Source organism: Astyanax mexicanus, chromosome 21 (genome assembly GCF_023375975.1).
Source record: "Astyanax mexicanus isolate ESR-SI-001 chromosome 21, AstMex3_surface, whole genome shotgun sequence".
Lineage (NCBI taxonomy): Eukaryota > Metazoa > Chordata > Actinopteri > Characiformes > Acestrorhamphidae > Astyanax > Astyanax mexicanus.
The window spans coordinates 16,092,909-16,109,707 of record NC_064428.1 but is presented as its reverse complement, the minus strand read 5'-3'; the positions used below and the strand labels follow the sequence as shown (position 1 = coordinate 16,109,707).

At 35.8% G+C, this 16,799-nt stretch overlaps 1 protein-coding gene across 2 annotated transcripts in view; it reads right to left on the bottom strand.

Moving 5' to 3' along the window:
* The window catches only part of ern2 (endoplasmic reticulum to nucleus signaling 2), a 31,670-nt gene that overhangs the window by 13,956 nt on the left and 915 nt on the right, over positions 1-16,799 (bottom strand). The window contains exons 2-15 of one of the 2 annotated variants that reach the window (XM_049469576.1): positions 14,682-14,799; positions 13,229-13,262; positions 12,346-12,418; positions 11,785-11,857; positions 10,304-10,426; positions 9,893-9,997; positions 8,143-8,410; positions 7,844-7,922; positions 7,601-7,754; positions 6,824-6,951; positions 4,780-4,908; positions 2,774-3,002; positions 1,638-1,728; positions 1,045-1,234 (exon numbers count right to left, since the gene is read on the bottom strand). In XM_049469576.1, coding sequence (XP_049325533.1) covers positions 1,045-1,234; positions 1,638-1,728; positions 2,774-3,002; positions 4,780-4,908; positions 6,824-6,951; positions 7,601-7,754; positions 7,844-7,922; positions 8,143-8,410; positions 9,893-9,997; positions 10,304-10,426; positions 11,785-11,857; positions 12,346-12,418; positions 13,229-13,262; positions 14,682-14,799 — 1,794 coding nt within the window. Of the gene's footprint in view, positions 1-1,044; positions 1,235-1,637; positions 1,729-2,773; positions 3,006-4,779; positions 4,909-6,823; positions 6,952-7,600; positions 7,755-7,843; positions 7,923-8,142; positions 8,411-9,892; positions 9,998-10,303; positions 10,427-11,784; positions 11,858-12,345; positions 12,419-13,228; positions 13,263-14,681; positions 14,800-16,799 lie in introns of both variants that reach the window. The other variant, XM_007238133.4, reaches the window with a different exon arrangement.

Sequence of the window (16,799 nt, the reverse complement as noted above, 5' to 3'; positions counted from 1 at the left end):
CACATCACCATCCTATGCTCTAGTAGGCACCATTGTGCTAGTTGGTGCTTGATGAAGCGCCATTTAATTCAGAACTAGATTTATAATAACTTCGTAATTACATGTCATATCAGAACATTCACTCCTTTGTGTTAATTTAAACTTGTTTGGTCAAACATTTCAGCTTGTTCTGCAAAGGTTCAAAGGTCAATCTGAATACCACTTTGTGAACATTCTGGTTGAAGCCACCTGATCAATACCAATAACATGTAGACACCTTTTGACTAGTTCTAACTCACTTAATGAATATCCTACAAAGTTCACTAGATTTACATGTGAATTTAAGCACTGATCAGGTTGAAAGGCCTCTGCTCAACATTAATAACAGGTGAAAAACTTGATAATTTCTAAATGTGACAGGGCATCTCCAATCATATTAGACCTTCTTACACATCACCATTCAATGCTCCAGTAGGCACCATTGTGCAAGTTGGTGCTTGAACCCGATGATTGCCACTTGCGGCTATAATTATTCTTGTTATCAGTTTGATATCTTTAAAACTAGCTTTTTCAAGCTAAAGTACAGGGCTGTACAGGACTTATAATAGTATAGCTAGCTGAGTTAAGCAAGATAACTTAGCCTTTGTCTGTGCTGTCTTTCTCTGTGTACATTTCACTTTCATGTGACTTAAGTAGCGCTGCTGAGGTACATTCATAAAAAAACGTTAATTCTAAGGTAGCTAATTCTAAAAGTATGATTTGCACTGTTGGAATAAATGTATAATTAGTACAGTTGAGGTAAATGTATGAATAAATGATTCTAAATTAATTATTAGAATAGCACTGCCTTTGTTTTGTAGTGCTTTGTAGTGATAGCTACGTCTGATGTCTTCTTTAAAAAGTATGACAAAAACTAATTAAGGCTATATAAATGTATGCACTGGTGAAAAAAATGCCATTTTTAAAATGATAAATATTTAGCCTTTAAAAGTTTTTTTGAACAAAACATTTTATTTTAGTGCATCCCTATCCCAGTTGATAATGAAAAAATTGAAATGTAAAAACCTGTTGGAGAGTGGCAGCACATAATTCAATAGCGATGTATGTGAACTGCCGGTCTCGTTCAGTGCAGAAGTAGCGGATGACGTTGGGGTGTTCGTCAGACTCCCGCAGCAGCTGCACCTCCCGCTCAGCAAACTCCACACACTCAGGTAGAATCCGCTTCACTGCAACACGCCGGCCGTCAAAGTGACCCCTTAACACACAGAGCCAAAAATAAAGTTTTATCATTGTACAAAAAAAATTGAAATCAACATTTTCAATGGCATATAACTATTCTGAATGCATCATATTGTGCTTTTTATCATAGTTTTTAAAATAACATGTAGGAATCTGTAAAATAGCTGTAAATACTTAATTGACAATGGACAAAGCAGTGAAGAATAAAACAATAATACAATAATAATGCAATGAATACATGAGAACAGTGTTCTTCAATCCTGGTCCTGGCACCACCCTGCCCAACATATTTTAGATTAAGTTCTTTAACACAACCACAGAAACTCATGCGCAACTCATAAGCAAACTAGAATCATGAGCATATTCACTCATAATATTCATTAAAAATATTTCATCATATATGTATTGGACATACTTACCGAAACACGAATGTCCCTTCTGTCCCGTGTCCAAGCACTTCTGCAGGGCTGAAGGAGATCTTACCAACTTCTAATACTTCAGGCTGAACACCTGAATTAAAATCAGGTTTATTAATTTGCAGATCAATATGAATGAACTAAAAACTGGCTTGTTTCATCTTTAGAATCTATATTATTAAAGTATCATTGTCAAATTATAATTAAATTAAATTAAATGAACAAAAGAGGTTGATGTTCTTTTTGCCTATTTAGTCTATTTAGCCAATTCATGCTGACATTATAATAACTGTTTCAGCTCAGGCTGCATTTTGTGATAGCAAATCAGAACAGAGATCAGTTATATTTGGCACATTTTAAATGTATTATAACATAGCAATAAACTTAAATTAGCCATGAAAGGACAAATTACAACAGTTTTGGTATGTAAATGCACACAATCGTTATGTTTGACAAAACGTAAGGAAAAACAGTAAGGGTCATTTAAAGGTCCAGTCGTATTATCATGTCATCTATAGTTTGAAGATTGAACAACTGATTAAACAAGTGACATGAGGTCTGGATTAGACATCTCTGGTCTACAGTTAGGGTTGGCCAATACATTTAAAATACTTAGAATTGGCTTACCTATGTTTAATTCTGAGTCAGTAATATACTAACCATGAAGAGTGACTTATGTGTATAAAAATATATATTATTACAGAGATACACAGTTAGATATTCACTATTTACATACAAAATGCTGTGCATACAGAAATGTTCTGCTGAGGTTTTTATTTATTTTAAGCAAATTCAGTTAGTTATTTTTATTTTTACTATGCTAATTATCATTTGCTAAGTAAATTTAACTCGTTGTCTTTGGTTCTTACAATGATCATTTATTTAAGATCATTTAAGAAATAAGAATATGACTAAATTTAACCTAACTTATTAATAAATGTAGGTTTCTTTTCATGTTTTATTAATATTATCTTTTTTGTGATTAGCTAAATTAGCTACATGTGATAAATAAAATCCTGTACTCCTGTAAAGTCCTGTAAAGTCTGTCATTGCCAGATGTTCTAAAATGAAAATATCTGTCTTGCTGCAAAACCACATCATAAAACTAGCTGAACTTTAAGGAATATGAAAATTCTCACTCTCTGATTGGCTGGACGTCCCTGGTAAAAGAGACTCTTTAATGCTTGAGGGAGTCTGCGGAGTTTGACTGGATGAGGCCGAGCCGCTGTGGACCGAGCGACTGCTGTTACTGTAGGTGGATGAGGGGGCCGTCTCTGTTGCTATGGGTATAATTTGACTGGTCTGACTGGTCTGATCAGTCAGGAGTCTAGAATTTGCAGGCTGCACAGACCTCTGGGGCTTTCTGACCTGCTGATTGACAGAAAAGACAGAAAGTTTGTAAAGATCAAAGATTCTTAACTCACATTGAATGGTGCATTACATTTGTTGGGCTACTGAGGAGCTTAAATTTCAAAGCATGGTAAAGTGTCCTCAGGTTATACTCATATGTACGTAAATATACCTCAACTCCAAACATTTCTAAACCCCCTTCTTACGAATGCATTCTGATACTTTAAGTAGCACCCACTGCTAAAAACACACACACATACACACACACACACCTGTAGAGAATTATTGCCAGCAGCAAAAGGACTCTCTGGATAGGGCTGCAACGAATAGTCGATATAATCGACAATGTTGATTATGTAAATTTGTCGACTACAAATTTCATTTTCGACTAATCATTTTTTTGGTAACAGTACTGCATTAAACAAAGTGCTGGGGACAGAAGAGCAATGAGAGATGGGTAAATGGCTCACTCACACAGTTTACACTCAACTTAGTTTGTGTCTCCAAAAATTCCCAAACACAACATCTCAACATTTGAATGCCTTTTAAATCCCATGTTTAGCTGTTTCTATTGTTTTAGAGATGGAGGACATGGCAGAAATAATCGTTGACTAATCGAATAATCTAAAAAATAATCGTCAGATTAGTTGATACCAAAATAATCATTAGTTGCAGCCCTATCTCTGGAGCAGATAATCATTAACCTATAGATACTATGTCAAACTCTAGGTGTAAGCTAGAATGATCGTGTTAGCTGGAATGATTGTGTTCCATCCAGTACTTTTTAGATAGTTTGGGGCTGAGGACAAACAACCTAAACCTAACCTCACTCTCACAACATTCTTGTCAATCAATGCAATCAAATCCTTACAACAATGCTCCATAATCTCCACAATCTTTCTCCGGACAGTAGAGACACGTTACTCCATTAAAAGTAGAATAAACTCTTTACTACCCTAGGTTAAACAAAACCAATGAAAGATCCAGTGTCCCAAAACATGATATATTGGCATGTCTTGAGAAAGCAACTAGTATTGTGTCTTTTGACTTTGCCTGTGCGATTGAAGCACACTGCTTTGACCTGTCTAATGTGTGTGGGGTCTCCAGCATGAATGTGATTTTTGCCGGAGTTGCTTGTCTGTTCACACTGACAGTTTTGGCCCATCCCCAACATACCCATCCCCCCTCAGAGGTAAATACTGTAAACGTCTCCTTGCCCTAAAATTTTCAGCCATTTTCTCTTGTTCTTTGAGAAATACTATAAGTCTCTCTGAGTTGTACATGCATGCTGCATATGAAACTGTTCTTCAGACTCCACTGTCTACAGTAGCTAGTAAAAGAGAAAAAAAGCTAGCCTCAGACATATAAGTTGATCAGAGAGCTGTAAAATGTTGACCGTAATCAGTGACTTTACGGCCTGGCCCACCTCGGCTCAGGACTGCCCACAGGCAGAGCTTACAGCTTTTGTTTACAGAGCTAGTTAGCATTAGCTATCTTGTGTAAGTAATTTTGGGTGTAAATTGTATCTCCGGTTGATTCCATGTTTTACCGAGACCTTAAATAAACACTAGGAAAGCAAGTGAGTAGTGAAACACCTGAGCCCTATTTTTCACAAAGAACGGCTCACATGGCATTCATTCATACTAGAGACCACAACTAGACATTTTAAAATAAACTTAAAAACGATGAAATGAGACTTTTAAGAATTATCTACATACTACTTTCCCTAAATTGATGGAACATCAATATAGTACTTCATCAGCCACAAACAAGAAATTCAACAAAATACACTTACTCGTGTGAAAGTGAGCAAAAAGGCCAGCCATGCACCCAGTAGCAGTGTCACCACAATCAAGGTCACAGGATCAGAGGTCAGGGAGTCGGGCAGCACAGGGGAAGAGCTCTTACGGCTAACTGGTGGTGACTATGCAGAAGACATCATAAAAATGAATAGTCATTATGAACAGTGGTGCTCAAACTGTGGTGTTATATTACCAGACAATACATTTTTTATATTTAAAACACTAAAACATATTATATCCTGTGCTTTTTCAAAAGAGGATGTGAAAGAGTTGAGGAAGTGTGGCTTTACAACCACAAGACCTTGAAGCAAGCTCCACTGTTATCGAACAGTGATGTAAACACATTCTGTTAACCTAAGAGAGTGTCTGTTCTGTGCCTGTTATCTGACAGCACTGTGTGTCAACAGTGAAGTCCTAGAAGATGCCCAGGAGATATATGAGAACAGACGTCATTTAAAAAATTAGACCCATTTCCACATTTCATTTGTATCCCTAACTCTAGGTTTTGAGTGTCACTCTTCCCTGCCCTAAGAAATTGGATAAGCCTTAAAGAACATGGAGTTGTCAAAATAAAAAAGATAAAATAGAACTCTCCTTTATTAACAGACTACTGGTGATGCTCCGTAGACAACCCTGCCATCTGTTGTGATAAAGTCCAGCAATCTCGAAGTGACATTTAGGGCATTGTATGTCTTCAGTGAAAGGGAATTAAAGTCAGCTATTGACTAGCTTCTTGTTAGAATTTTTTTGTTCCAACTGAAATGAAGCAGCCCTTTTTTTTTTGCTAAGATAGCTACCCCGACACACTACTAGCAGTTTATTTATGCTTGTTATAAAGAAAAGAGCCAAAATACATTGAACCTACATAATATTTAACAAATAAAATATTACATTTAAGATTTTATTAGACTGCTTGTGCAGCCATCTTTGTGGGAATTTCTCATAACCATCCATTTAAATTGTGCCTTAAGGGCCATGTAGCCCCAACACTACCTACTCTTCTATCCCAACAAGAATCAATGCACCCTACCGCTAGGAGTAAATGCACAAAACGGAGGGGTGGGGCTTAGTGATAGGAACAAGGGGTTAAATCGGATTGGGTCTTAGAATGAGTACTTCAAAACTGAACGAGCCAATCAGAAAAGTGAGCCAGAAAAGAAAGTAATGACAAAGTCTCTGTGTTAAACACTGCTTTCTATTTGCCGTGGTTAAGAGTTTACATGAACTGAAAAATACCGATACTGAGCTAATCATGATATCTAGATCTTTCTCTGATCTGTAGCAAAATTGGAGTTTGCTGTTTGCTGCTACTTAGGTAAATAAAGTAATCCAATTATAAATGTGCATTAGTGGTGTGCCATATCATATCGTACATAATAATATCGCCCAAAAAAATTAATATCGTGAACGATTTTATACCCTGAAATATCATGCCATATCACCCACCCCTAATTATCGCATCAGAGTAATATTTTTTTACACAATTTACACTGTTCTCATTCCCTATTTATATCTACAAGAAACTAGAGATTATATCTGTCCAGTATAATTTATTTTACTGCATTACTAATATAATAACATTCTGGATCATTGACTTCTGTTACAAATCTGATAAAATATTTTTTTTTTATATCTCAGTTAGCCAGATCATATTGCATGCAATAATAATAATAATAATAATAATAATTTTTCTAATTTAGTGATTTGTCATATCTCTAAAAGTTTGGTTATCCTGAAAATACCATGAAATATCATGATATTATTTTAGAGCCATATTGCCCACTTCTAATGTGCATTTACACATATTCTGTAAGCTTTTTGTATTTATGATCTACCAACCCGCACCAGCATTCCTCTTTGAGACAGAGCACTGATAACTGCTGGGATTTATTTTCTATACAAAAGCTTCTTGTTGATTTTGAAGTCACTTGTCCGAATCCTTAAGATTATTCTGACCATGCTTTATTTGAGGACCTGAAGATCAACAGCTGCCTGTGACTCAGTAGTGCTTTCACAGTGTGTGAGTGTGTGACTTACTGGGTGAGGTCCAGATCGATATGAGGAAGCAGAACCGCGAGGGGGGATGACGTCACCGGAACGCTGCAGGTTCTCTGGGAATTCTCTCAGCATGGTAGTGTGGGCCAGAGGAGGAACTTCATGATGGCCTATGTTCACAAAAGCACATACAGAAAAAATATATTGCTAACTATAAAACAACCAAACCTGATGTTGTACAAGTTCCACTGTGCTCCAAGAACAGCTCTGATTCATCAAGGTATATATTTTACAGGTCATCTAAAGGTGATTTGTTGTAATTCACACCAAGACTTAAGTACAAGATCTTTGCAAGCCCTATGAGTTAATAAGTGGGGAATCTGGTCAGTGGTTCACTGACTGTTCTTGTTTAGAGCAATTGACCACTTGCATACCAACAACACTCCACAAAATCTGCCTAAAATTTCGGAGATGCTCTTACCCAGTTATCTATCAATCACTTAATTTCCCGTGCCAAAGTGGCTCAGATGTTCATGCTTGCCCCTTTTTCCTGCTTCCAACTCATCAAATTTAGGAGCTGACTGTTCACTTGTTGCCTAACATGTATTTATCACCATGTGGGCAGGTATCACTATACTGTATTTTTCGCACTATCAATAAAAGTCATTTTCTGGTGTATTTTCATACATTAGGCAAAGCTGAAGCATTAGCGGCTAACCGCTAGCAACAGCGCTACACTGAGGAACCCTGATGTTCCTGTAAGCCAGGGCGATATTAATGTGGCATGTTAATGTGCTTTATTTGAAGGCTAGAATATACCTATCAGTAGCCACTGGTTCTGCAGGGGGTTGGGACTTCCTGGTGGATACTTCACATCAGTGCTTGGTGTGATTTCACATTCGCTCTGCCCACCACCCACCGTGACCCCAGCCGTGATTGGCCCCTCAATCCGGGCCAGAGTGAGGCCATGAGGCTGCAGGGGCAGAAAGACCAGGTCAGTCAAAGGTAAATTTAGATGGGCTGATGATGGTAATAATTGTAATAAATAAAAGTGAAACCTACCACTACAGCGACTCCTTCATGCACAAGAGAGGTGGAAGCATAAAGGTGAGAATCCAACTTCCCAACATATAGAGTAGGACTGTGCAGAAACATAAACATAAATCATAAAACATAAAAACAAATACACTTTCTATATGTTGTTGTTCCAAATTGCAGCACACACTATTATTGGGCGGCACGTTTAATCATTTCATAATGTTTATATTCCCATTGATATAGAGATTTCCCAGTTCTTCTGCTTTCATAAGATTGAAAACATTGACTTCAAGTGAGCGAATGCATACAGTGGGAGCACTTACACCAGCTGTGTCTTGGTGCTGTGCTGCTCCTGGGTGAACTGGTAGGTCCATCTCATGGTGTGCGACTGTGCGTTCTGGGCGGTGAAGGTCAGATATCTCAGAGTTTCTGTGGCCACAGTCAGGTGGGGTGCTCGCCGCAGGCTGTCCTGGGTCCATAAGTAGAACCCGGCCACAGGAGAATCGAACTTCTGCATCCACAGAACATCGCCTGAGTCCCGGTCCACTGTCACCACCAGACCATCCCCACTGGATGCAAAGTGGGACATCTCTGTTACAGACATACACACACCAGAAAATTAAAAGCCATGCAAACACATTATCTGAAAAAAAAAAAAAACATAGCAGCATGTGTCACACATACACACCACCTTTTAAAAACCATGTGTGGGAATTGCAGGGCATTTCACAGTACGATATTATCATGATACAAGGATACAACAAGGATATCACAACACTGTAATTATGTGATACTCAATATACAGATATAAGACAATTCTCAACAATACTTCATGGCATCTGTGCTGTTAAAGAGGATAAAATACTCCTAAAAAACAAGACTTAGGGATTTATTGGTGTCAGTTTCATAGATTTTCACAACCAATACTCTTCACTACAGGTTTACACTATTCGTTTGATTAGCACCACCATGTGGAGTAATGAAGCAGTAACTTTGGTAAGTCTAGAGAGTTTAAATAAAAATATAGATATTTGAGGCCATGTATCAATATGATACGATTGTACATAACGAACAATAAGATATATGTCAATATTGTTGTACTATTCCACCTATATGCAGGACCAATTTATTTTGCTGCAATGGTACACATTTTAGTCTGACTAACAGAAGATGCATTAGACAGATGCATGTGGCTAAAATCTTAACAGATATTCATGACAAAACCCATCTGTGTTCAGTTTTACTCAACACATTGTTCTATAAATTGCTAAATTGTTGGAGTATGGACATTTGTTCTGTGCTTAAATATGAGTAATATGTTTGTGTTCTGTTACGTATTTACAGTTACAAAACTGTGTTTTCCTCGTAGCACAAATTAAAGGTCAATGTGAATGGTAGAGCAAGCAACACATGCTATAGAGTCTAAAATACAAAAATATAGACTTAAAACATATATAGTATACACTATCTGAAAAGGATAAACAATAAACCAAAAACAACAGTTAAAATTTAATAAAAAAATAAAGATAATTTTTTTTTTATAGGGCCCTAAAGTAGAAAATGTTTCTCAGTATTTAATCTCACTTATTGTTACACTATTTCTGTTTTACTTATGTCTTGCTGAGTAGTAACCAAAGACAGAGAGGATTTTTTATTTCCTGAAACTTACATAGGGCTCATATCTGGTGCTCCCAATCTATTGGCAGTTGTTTTCTATAGAGATTTTACAAGCTATACTTGTGCAACTGAAGACAATTTATTAATTAAAATCAGTGTCTACAAACTTTTGGGCATAGAATGCATGTTTTTAGATTTCAAATAGACATATGCAACCAATTATTTAAAGCCTAAAAGGCTTGAAAGAACGAGAATAACAATAAAATCATTTACTAGTGATTGCACCAAAATTGGTTTTGTGTTTTTAAAAACAATGATTCCAACTAACAAACTATAATGCAGATCTTGAGGTGGCATCCATGTCCTGTCAGTGGAAATCTGTCTTGGTGAGTTCAGAGCAACGAACAGTCTTTAACAGATTTAATAGTTTACGTTTTTTTATATGTGGGAACTTACTGTAATCGTATTTCTGATCATCATAAAGAGGCGCAGAGTAGTCGTTATAGGTGGCGTTCCACCTAAGCTCCTGGGTTTTCGTGTCATACATGGTGATCATGTACTCTAGAGAAAGATAATCAGATTTTAGAGAAGTGCACACTGAGAATGCCTTTTTTGTGTGATGTCAGTGTCTCTAATTTCTGCATATCGGAGTAATTCTAAAACACTAACCACAAGCTAACATGCTAGTCATGAACCAATGACAATACTATGAGACACTAAAAAAACCCTAATAATATTTAATGTCTTGCATGAAGTCCACCTCAGTGTAACTCTATTGCAGATTGTGGTGTTTTTTCTATGTAAAGAAATGCAGAAATTCTGTACATGTCTCAGGTTAGAGAAGGATGCTGCTGTGCTTGTGCTCACCTGTACGTCCGATGTAGAGGAGAGGAGCAGAAGGGCAGATGGAGTCGGAGGTAGCAGTACTCAAACTCGTCTGCTTCTCACCTGTCTGAGGATCCACTACAAACCATGTGTCTTGTTTTTTACCTGCAGGAAACATGAGCCACAATTGGTCAGAGATCATTAAACAGTGGCTCTTTTAAAATAAATAAACTAAACTCAACACTAAACTAGCAAATGTCTGGGTGTGATATTTGAGCTGTTGTTGTTTTAAAACAGGCTCATGGCAACAAACTCAATATAGACAGAGCAGAGCATACCACTGAAAGGTTCACGCAAAACATTTGTTTGTACTGCTTAACCCACATGCCAACACATAAAGGACACATAAAAGTATGTGGGCAGTTATGATTACATTGTTTAAAATATTGGCACATTCATTTTTAGGGTAGTATGCTTACACACACACACACAGAGAATGTAATATATTTACTCACTACAGTACACCATTCTGATACATAAAGCACTGGAAAAAAATAAGAGGCCACTTAAAAATGATAAATATAATCAAGAGGAAGATCACAAGCCATTAAACTAAGATGAACTGCTTGAATTTTTGCACCAGGAGTAAAGCAGCATAAAGTTATCCAAAAGCAGTGTGTAAGACTGGTGGAGGAGAACATGATGCCAAGATGAATGAAAACTGTGATTAAAAACCAGGATTATTCTATCAAATATTGATTTCTGAACTCTTAAAACTATATGAATATGAACTTGTTTTCTTTGCATTATTTAAAGTCTGAAAGCTCTGCATCTTTTTTGTTATTTCAGCCATTTCTCATTTTCTGCAAATTATGGCTCTAAATGACAATATTTTTATTTGGAATTTGGGAGAAATGTTGTCTGTAGTTCACCAATGTTCATTTTACTCAAACATATATCTATAAATAGCTAAATCAGAGAAACTGATTCAGAAACCCAAGTGGTCTTTTAATTTTTTCCAGAGCTGTTTATTATCTCTGCTCTATTTGGCTGTTCTGTACTGCACTTATTATACATCTACTGTATATAATAAATCATTTTGAGCCTTTAAAAAAAGGAGGAATTTTTCACAATATAAGTCGATATTTAAAGGACTTATATTGTGAAAAAATCCTCCTTTTTTTAAAGGCTCAAAATGATTTAATGTCCACAAAACAGAACAATAGTAGTGTATGTCGCATTTGGTCACTCTATGATTAAGATCCCCTTTTCAGCTATCAGAGCAAGTCACCAGAATACCTAAAAATGAAGAACTATGAGGTTAAATAAAGGCTGGTCAACCACTGACTTTTAATATGCAATGAAAAAACAGAACAAATATACTCCAAACAAAAATACTACTGAACTTTGCCCTTTCCACTTAATTATGAACTTTTAAACTTTTTTTATATATATTTTTTATAGCAACCCCTTCCTTTAATCAATCTACAGTTTGTCAAAAGGACTAAACCCGTCATGCTTACCTGTGTAAAGGATTCCATCTGAGCTTCTGCAGGGAGATGAGTGGACTAGCTCTGGTATAGTGAAGGGCAGTTTCTGCACAGAAAAGGTACAATGCCAACAGTTTTCCATCAACCAGGCTTTTGCTTTTTTGAAAATGTGCATAAAAACTGAAAGGGAAAATCCCAAAATAAGAAACAACACCTACATTAAGCCATACTGAAAGTTTTTTTTTTTTTTAATAAGGAAAAACATATTGAGCACTTAGCACTCCTAGAATTGTATGGTGTGTCTGCACAGCCAGATATTTGGTGGATGTTGTCATGGTGACACTCGTGATTACTCGTTAGGTGGTTTGTAGTTTGTAGTTTTTTTGTAGTTGTTTGTTTAATTTTTTTTCATAAACATTGTTTTATTGCCGCTCTGAATTACTGTAGTCTATGTCATCTAAAGTTTCTCCAAATAACTGTGTGGATGGAAACACAATTTATTTGAGGTATTTACATTTTTTTTACATGTGCACAACTTTGTCAAGCATTTGGATGTAAACTTAACCATATAAACAGTCAAATCAAAGCACTTACCATAAGGCCCTCTTTGTTTTTTCCTCCAAGCACATACAGACTGCCATCATTGGGGTCAGGGAGGAAACCTGGCCTACAGAAGACAAATAATCTATAAATCTGACTGTAAAAACCAAACAACAAACAAATAGATACAAGAGGGAAAATAATTGCTTGATGCCTTGCTGAATTTGTACGTTTAACCCGTTACAAAGACCTGTATATGGTCTATAGACCGGGCTAAGATCTGGAAATTGCCTGGGACATTTCAGGATCTTAATATGCCTTCTCTTAATCCACTCCTTTGTTGCCTTGGCCATATGTTTTGGTCACTGTCATGCTGGAAGACCCATCCTCATCTAAATCAAATCATTTTAAGAGATAAGGGCCAGGAGGTTCTTGTTCAGGAGTCTACAGTACATGGCCTCGTTCATGAGCCTCTCAACGCGAAGAGAAATCTTCCTGTACCAGTAGCAGAGAAACCAGCCCAAAGCAGTGTTTTCTGTTCTACATTGGGAATGGAGTTATTGGGGTCATATGCAGCATTTCTCTGTCTCCGAAGATGTTGAGTCTAATTATAGCACCAACAGTGTCTCCTTGTGATGGTCGTGTTGCCCATTTCAGCCTTGTGCAGGTCTACAGTCTTATAGTCATATAGCTGGTCTGTGGGGGCAGAATTCTTGCTGGTTGGCAGGGGATCAAAAACTTATTTCACTTTAAATACAAATTAATTCATGACCTTTATTGAATGTTTGTGTTCTATATATTCTGTCTCTTTCTGTTAAAATAAACCTACAATAAAACGTATAAACTGTTCATGTCAAGGGGTAAAATCAGCAGGAGCAGGGAATCAAATTAAATAAAATTATTATTTTCCCTAATGTAGATAAACATATACACTTACTCTGGCAAGTAAACCGGAACCTGTATGATGGGATCTGGAAGAGAGGAACAAAAATAAAATAAAATTATATATACATTTAATTAATGAAGGAAAAAAACAATCCTTTTCCTTTTTTATTTATATTTTAGCTACTGAATGTACACCAAATCAGCCATAAGAATGAAGTGAATAACACTGAGGATTTTTTTTCCAATGGCACCTGTCAAAAGGTGGAATATATTAGGCAACACGTGAACAGGAAAATGAACAAGCAGAAAAATTTAAGCCACTTTGACCAGAGCCAAAATGTGATAGCCAGATGACCAGGTCAAAACATTTCTAAGAAATCAGCCTAAAGTGCAGCAAGGTAGGACAACAACGAACCAGCAAAAGGGTTATGTGTGCCCAAGACTCACAGATGCACAAAGAGGGCCCATCTCATTTACAGGACTTGCCGCTAAAATTACTCTTAATGATAGATACCAAAGAACACCGTCCAGGGTATTGTGGAGTCGATGCCTCGAAAGATCAAATTTATTTTGGTGGAGTGGGACTAGGAGCAGGTATTAATGTTATAATGTTTTAATGTTATGGCTGTTGCATATAACCAGTATATTTCATATTAACCTCTGAACTCAGGATTTATTATTTAGTAACTACTACAAAAACTACTATGAAACCAACATGCATGTAGTTATAAAGTTATCATAAAGTAGGTGTGGAATTTTTACCACATTTTATTTGACTTTAATAAACAAATCTGTTGCTCGGCTGATTTTTGTAAATAAAAAAACAAACAAAAACAAAACAAAAAACAAAGTAACTATCTCTCACATTGCATTATCAATGGACCATTGGAAATGCTCCAAAATGTATTTGAATAAATGCCTTTTACATGCCGTATTCCATAGATGCATTGTAAAAATTACAAAAGAATTCATACCACTTGAACCTCTTCACATTTTCTCACCTTACAACCACAAACTTAAATATATTTAATTGAGATTTTAGGTGATAGGCCAACAAAACTAGCAAACAATTGTGAGGTAGAATGAAAATAATACATGGTTTCCAAAATTGTAATCACAAAGTGTGATGTGCTAAAGTATTTAGCCCCTCTATATCAATACTAAGTAGAGCCACCTTTCACTGCAATTAAAACTACAATTTTCATGTCTGGCTACAGATTCTCAATGGGAATTAGTTCTTTGACTGGGTTATAACACATTAATATTCTTTAATATAAATCATTTCACTGTAGCTCTGGCTGTATGTTTAGGGTCATTGTCTTGCTGGAAGGTGAATCTCCTTCCCAGTCTTAAGTCTTTTGCAGCCTCCAAAAGGTTTACTTTTGCCCATCATACTTTTGCAGGCCACTGTAACTTTACTTCATACCTTGGCATCTCCTGAGCACTTTGAAAATGATTTATAATACATTAGACTTATAAAACAAAAGACTCAGACTTATGTATACCTTCTTTCAGTGTCCATTTAATGTCCCCTGTCTTTTTGCTAACAGCATGGAGACTCCCATCCAGTGTAGAGACAAACAGTAAAGACTCAGGGAGAGTGACTGAGCTACCTCCTGCAAACTGAGAGAAAGACAAAAAAAGAAAGAAACTTATGACAGACAGAACTGTGATTAACATGAATACAATTTGATAAATTATAAAAAACACCTAAATTGATTGAGCACTGATTAAGCACATTTTTGTAATTGTTCACATTTTTTCATATGGCAGTATTAGTTGTGCATAAATAACATAAAACACTGTATTATTTAAAAAGTAAATGTAAAAATCAATACACATAAAATACAGTGACAGTGCCATTAGTATAACTGTAGTTAATAGGAATTAAACCCTACAAATCTGAGTAAGGAAAAAAATAAAATTCTTTAAAAATCGAATCATTTTGTTACAACACTCTAAAACAAATTAAATTCATAATGAGCTTAAGATCAGTACTGTAAACCTAAAGCATATTATTTGGCATCACAAACAAAACCGTTAAGAGATTTCATCATTTAACAATAAATGATACCCGATATGTTGTCTGAACTACCACTATTGTATTCTTAAGGTGTGTGTGTATGTGTGTTCACTGCAATATGTTAGCCTTAACCAGGATATCCTGCTCTGCAGCCATGTGATTAAAGCACACACACAGACACCTTAAGAACACAATAGCCAGTTCAGTTAGTTTAAGTGTGTCTGTGGGGTATGACCGTTTACTTTAACTGAACATGAGCACAGGTCATAGTATGGTACCTAACTGATGGACCACACCTTTATTTGAGCCGCGTAGACTGGAGGCACAAAAGCCTCTGAATGTGTGTCCGAAACCAAAGCTACTAATTATCAAACCAAAAAATATTCCCTCTGCACTCTGGAACACACTTGAAAGGAAATAGTTTTCCATTATTCTTAAATTAACCTGACCGAGTCACAACATATATGGTTATAATGCAATTATAAACATCTACTAAGCAGTCAAACCTTTTTATCATGTATTGTTATAGTGTATTGATTTGTGTATATTAATGATACTAAAAGGGTAGTACATTTTCGTACCACCACAGTTTACAAACCCATTTTATTTTCTAATTAGGCCTGTGTATTTTCACTAACATGTGCACTGACATGTAAAAGCCATGGGATAGCAGTATGTAAATTTATCATAAAGTGTTACCTCAGGGTACAGGCTGTGTAAGTTTTAAAGATTTAAATAAGGCCTATTCATTCTGTTTTTACAATGTATTGTATTTACAATGATGACAGTTTCAGCTCAGTGTGTGTTAGCAACAATAATTTAGCACTGCCTGTTGTAAACTAAATAAGCAAACTTCAAATAATTTAATTTAGATTTGTGGATTGGCCGATTAAATGCACCTGTGGTGAGTGATAAATCATAAAAATAATAAATTAATATGATTCCTTTAAAATTGTTTATAATCTGCTTCACCACCCCCTATAATCCAGTTAAAGCATACGAACAGAAAGTCAACTTAAAATTATTTTGGTACTGGAAGATAATGGCTTTTTTTAGTATCATATATCAGATATCGGCATCAGCTCAACATTTTTACCTCAGTGCATGTCTAATATTTAACCTAGCATAGGAAACAAAATAAGACTTGACAAGTTTCTCTAAAATTATGCGTTTAAGTATACAGCTTAACTAAATCAGTGAACTTATGCTTTAATAAGTATGATTTGTTACCTTCTGTCAAACATGCAGCCTATTGCAAGGACAAATAAATAAAAATCTTACTATTCCATTCTGATTTTAGTTTTGCCATTTATTATGCAGTTCGTCAAGAAAATCAAAGGTCAAAGTAAAGCTTTTAATTTTCTTTTCACAATTAGGTTTTTCATATTAGATTTGGATGTGAAATACCCGTATGGTAATGAAAATGAAATGGCATTAAGCCTTTTTAATTTCACTTTTATTTTCACATAAAAGTCACATATTTTTGACCCGTGCTCAAGTGAAAAATTTAATTGCAAAGAAAATGATTTAATTTTGTCATGATATTTTTACACGTTTGCAAAAACAAAAGTTTTCATTTAATTTCAGAATTTACCTCCCA